The 5,322-nt window shown below is 47.5% G+C and overlaps 1 protein-coding gene across 2 annotated transcripts; it reads right to left on the reverse strand.

Annotated features, from left to right (window-relative positions):
• Nucleotides 1-472: 472 nt before the first annotated feature.
• On the reverse strand, nt 473-3,644 carry LOC100194269 (uncharacterized). Of its 2 annotated transcripts, NM_001139308.2 has the most exons (3): nt 2,979-3,632; nt 1,887-1,939; nt 473-1,068 (listed from the first exon to the last, which is right to left on the reverse strand). In NM_001139308.2, exons 1-3 carry the CDS (start codon nt 3,550-3,552, stop codon nt 823-825), a joined length of 873 nt encoding a protein of 290 aa, NP_001132780.2. In that variant the 5' UTR covers nt 3,553-3,632; the 3' UTR covers nt 473-822. The 2 variants fall into 2 exon arrangements, with proteins under 2 accessions (NP_001132780.2, XP_035819976.1); XM_035964083.1 differs by lacking the exon at nt 1,887-1,939 and having other exon boundaries at nt 479-1,068; nt 2,979-3,644.
• Nucleotides 3,645-5,322: the final 1,678 nt, after the last annotated feature.

The raw sequence follows: 5,322 nt of genomic DNA on the forward strand, positions 1-5,322 counted from the left end.
CGAAGCACTACGCAGCCAGAGCAGAGAATGGGTGATTGTTCTTTTCCCCCCGGACACTGGATGAAATTGTTCTGGTCAGATAGTGACCAAGACAACTCAAAGGTTAACGATCTGTAGCCAAACATGCAGTATCCTCAACCAGTCAACAACGATTTACAGCCCAGCAAACCTCCAAACTATTTATAGCCGTGCAAGCCTCCAACCAACTGACAGAGACAAATTTCGCATTCTCTGGGCCACTGGGTCGACTGAGGCGGTAAACTAGAACTACGTATACCAGACTTGCATCCCTTCAGCGGTTCAGCCATGGTTATGGAATAGGTTACACACTTGTTAAACTTGGCAAATTGATATCACACAGTTGCACCACAGCTACAGCATGGCTTCATCGCAGCACCTGCAAGGCTGCAACTTCAGGGTGAAAAAGAATTGTAAGGTTTGGATTGCAACTGCAATCACAAGGTTTGGGTTTGGGGGCAAACAGAAAACGTACAATTCCATAGAACGAAAATTACTACATGTTTGATGCCAATTTGTTTGAATGTACACGCCACGGAGGAAACGTGGCACAAGACATCTCCCCGTATATCACACAAAAAATATACAAACATGCAGGCCAGTGGGTCAGAGGATGCCAAATGCAACGATTTGGGAGCAAACGTACAATTTACAATGGTTGCCACCACCAAATGCGTCCATCTCCAGCCTTCTGAAGCCCTAACGTGGTTAAGTATTACTGCATGCTGTTTCAGGTAACAGCATACTTGTGCTTCTTATGCATATCAAAAAACGGTCGGCCAGATATTTTTCATAAATCAGCCACTAAATAGCCCCGCTTAGTTTCCTGAGCTTCAGAGGGAGGAAATCGTTCGAGTCAGCGTTCCTCTTCGTGCCGAAATTGGCAGGAGCGGCACCCAAAGGTGTGACCGACGAAGTTGCAGTATTTCTTCGGAACCTCCCCATGTTCCAGTATGAGAAAGGTTCATCACGTTGGCTGCTAGAGCTAGGATCATGCCTTGCGAGATTTGGTTGTGCTGGTATTGCGCCATGCTGTCTGTCACGCAGATCCTGCAAGGAATGGCAGGCCAGTGTTTAGTGAAGAAATGCTGCCATGTTAACGGTTAGTTCATGGCAGCCAGGTTTCTCTATCAGCTAGTCATTCTCAGCAGTACAATGTGGGTGTTTTCATACCAAAATACCCTTCCACCCAAACAGGCCAGTTATACAAATATACAAGATGTATTATTATGATAAATTTCTATATCCATTTTTATGTAGCTAATCATGAAGCGATCAAGGTGTTTTGTTTGAGAAAACATCTCATCTAGATTGGTATGAGGTGTTCATCATTATATCACATGGGCTTTAGTGGAAGCTCATGTGATTGCAAGGATGAGGTGAATGATCATAGATAACCATTCCAATCCCCATAGCAAACAAAAATGTGAGGAGTGAGAAGATGATGGATGCCCCATTCCTCAAACTAAATACACCATATGTGATTCAGCAAAGAGGAATTGGTAACCAGATCGTGCAACAACAATTAAGTCTCTACAGTCACTGGTGGCTAGCGCTTCTTATAACATATCTAGGAAAACCAATGCCTAGAAAGTACATTAAGATATTTTATTTTATTTGCTTTAAGTTATGGACTGTCAAAATTAGTTGTTTTACTACGGAAAATTATGTTTCGACCAAGATCTTTCTCATATTTTTGTTAAATTGATTAAGCAGGTTCTACAGTATTCAGGCTCCAAATGACATTGGGGATTATTTATTTTGTTGTTATGAGATGTGAAGTACCCCCTAATAACCTGCAATGAATGAAGCATCACCCATAAAAATAAATGTTGTGACGTAATAAGAAATGAAGTTGAAACCCTTACATTAAGGGTTCTTGTGGGAACCATGTCCAAAGCATGGCCAGGATATGCAGCACCTACACAAACAGAAATTTTGTCACCACAAGATTTATTAGATTCAGTGAGATATTAAGACTTCCTGCGTCTGAGCCTCTGAGGTCTCTGATGCTCAACTGGATAACAACAGTGAAAAATGATGTGCAAATTAATTTTGTTGCAGGTTACCATATCTATGTTGTCACTAGACAGTTGCCCGTGCTTTGCTACGGTTGTTATATATCATATAAATAGGTATTGAGATATTTATTTAAATATAATTATCGTTTATTTTTAAACACTAAGTTACATGTGGTCTGGTGGTTAGCCCCAAATTTCTAAAGAAGGGGGCGTGGGTTCGAGTACTCGCTCTGCACTATTTTTTGCGTGGTGTGGTAGCTGCGTGGGCGGGGTCGGGTGCTAGGCAGGAGCAGTAGCTGGCTACGCGGGCGCGAGGGTCCATAGGGCAGTAGCTGAGAGAGCGTTGCGTGGGCGCTGGGCATGGGGCCTATAGGGCACGGCGCCGAGGCGGGACGCGTGGGGTGGGCCCAGAGTATCAGTGTGGAGGGTGAAGTCGTGGTAGCACCAAGCGCCCACATTAGGTTCTTAACAGAGTTGTATAGATGTATCCGTACCTCTCTATTTCTCTATATAAGCATGTATCTAGAGAAAAGTGCAAGAATTCTCAAGAATTATTGGAAAGTAAAGAAATGGATACATGTAGTTCACATAGTATTCCCAGTAGTCACTAACTCCGCTACATTAACTATGAAGATAAAAAGGAAATAGTCGTATTGTGACAAGAAAACATGTCACCATAGCACTGTCAAGGATCCAATTCTTGAAAGTTATTATGCACTTGATCAATTCAGAGGTTGCATGGTGGTGTGGAAACCAGAGCCATTGATTATTTGAAGTAGAAGACTAAAAACAGTACGAATGAAGGAGGTGGCTGAAACTGAAAGTTTGCCAAAACGATATGCAAATTTACTTTAACAGAAGAATTTGCAGTTTTTTAATAGGTTTGAAGTTGCATAGTTGTACGCATCAAGGACAGAACCGAAATCAATTACTAGATACCTGCAACTCTGGACGACAGCCAGCCGTCACAGGGGTCGCCGCCGCCGACCATCTGTCGTGACAGTCCAGGAAACCCACCACTGCCGCTGTGGCTTCCGAGCCCGATCAACGGCCTCAAAGGCATGGCCTCCTCAAAATCCACGACTGACGGCAGCGGCGCTGGGAGACGGAAGAACGGCGACAGCATCGTTTGGTCGCCGCCGACGGCACTACCGCCAGGAGCCACCCCAACGGAAGCGGCGGCGGCGGCGTCCCATGCGCCGGCCGGCGCCCCCAGCAACGGGCGCGGGCTCCAGCGGAAGGGGCCGAACCCGGTGCCGCGCAGCGTGAGCGGCGGCGGCGGAGGCGTCGTGTGGGACTCGTCGGTGGAGATGGCATCCTGATGTGCAGGCGGCGGCGCGCGGATGTGCAGGGGTGGGGGCCGCGGCGGCGGCGGCGGGTTGGGGGAGAGGTGGAGGCGGCGGATCCAGACGGAGGCGAGCGGGTCGGGCGCAGGCGTAAGGCGCTGCTGGTGAGGGGGCAGCGCGGAGCTGCGGCTTCCTACGGAGCTGCGGGACGCGGGGTGCTCCGACATGGCTTCGCGGTGGGGAAAGTGGAGGAGGGGATTAGGTCGGTGGGCGGTGAGGGAGAAGTATACTGGGATTGCTCACTGCTTCTAGCGGCTGCAATGTGTGAACGAAGAAAAGCGAATATTATAATACTTTTTAGGTTTTAAAATAAATACATATCTTGCTTTACGACAAGTCAATTTAAAATATAAAGTGTAATATCGATGTTTATATTTTCAAATAAACATGTTATAAAAATATATTATGTACTCAACCTAGCATATTTATTATATATTATAAAATTAATATGTTTTTGTATATATTTGTTTAAAGTTTAGAGGTTTTATTTTTCGAGATGCAGAGCTAGGGCAGTAGTACTGGTGCTTCGTTATGCACCGCAGTCATAAAAGTTGTAGTAGTGCCTTCGTTTATTTTAGTCTGCGGCTTATAAAAGTCCTTTGTATGGATAGCTAGAGCAAATTTAAGGTGGTGATTGTGCATAAGAATTTGTGTATATATTATAAAAATTAAATTAAAGTTATAGACTTTGAATTTTTTTAGGTGTATTAGCACCATTAAAAAAACTAGCTTCGTCCCTAGAACGGATGACTCCGTTCCAATTTCACATAATGTAAAGATCTTTGTTTCATGTTTGTAAGATAAAATGGCTTTGTTATGTTCCGCAAGCAAAAAAGTTCCATATATTTTTAAAGCGGTGGAATTCGACATATTAGGAGAATATTCTTTTTTTTGGAGTTGTTCTTTTTGAAACTTTCTTTAACCAAACAATATTAAAGGTAGAACAAAGTCGTTCCTATCCACTTCGTTTCTGCCGTTTTCTTGAAAAAAATACAATTAACCCCTAGAGTAAGTATTCTAGATTTTTTACCCTTTTCTCGGCGCCGTAAGTTGCGCGACCGATGTAACACTGCTCACTGCCACAACCTATGGCGGCGAGGTGCTGGCTGCATTGGTGGTGTGGGCCGAGCTGGCGGCTGATGTGGCTAGGAATGACACTGGGTAATGTATTCAATGGACACGCAAAGTGTCGGGGACCATAATTAGGGGTACCCTCAAGGCTCCTAATTCTCAGCTGGTAACCCCCATCAGCACAAAGCTGCAAAGGCATGATGGGTGCGACTAAGTCAAGGATCAGTCTATTCGAGGGACTCGATCACGCCTCGCCCGAGCCCAGCCTCGGGCAAGGGCAGCCGACCCTGGAGGATCTACGTCTCGCCCGAGGCCCCCCTCCAGCGACGAACATACTTCCGGCTCGCCCGAGGCCCAGTCTTCGCCAAGAAGCAACCCTGGCCAAATCGCCACACCAACCGACCAAATCGCAGGGGCATTTTAATGCAAAGGTGACCTGACACCTTTATCCTGACGCACGTCCTCCAGTCGACAGAGCCGAAGTGACCGCAGTCACTTCGCCGCTCCACTGACCGGCCTGACAAAAGGACAGCGCCGCCTGCGCCACTTCGACTGCTATGCCACTCGACAGAGTGAGGCTGACAGGCAGCCAGGCCCGGCCTCAGGCACCATAGGAAACTCCGCTCCGCCCGACCCAGGGCTCGGACTCGGGCTCAGCCCCGGAAGACGGCGAACTCCGCTCCGCCCGACCCAGGGCTCGGACTCGGGCTCAGCCCCGGAAGACGGCGAACTCCGCTCCGCCCGACCCAGGGCTCGGACTCGGGCTCAGCCCCGGAAGACGACGAACTCCGTTCCGCCCGACCCCAGGGCTCGGACTCAGCCCTGGCCTCAGCCGAAGGTCTCCGCCTCGCCCGACCCAGGGGCTC

The sequence above is a fragment of the Zea mays genome, chromosome 1, assembly GCF_902167145.1.
Source record: "Zea mays cultivar B73 chromosome 1, Zm-B73-REFERENCE-NAM-5.0, whole genome shotgun sequence".
NCBI classification, from domain to species: Eukaryota; Viridiplantae; Streptophyta; class Magnoliopsida; order Poales; family Poaceae; genus Zea; species Zea mays.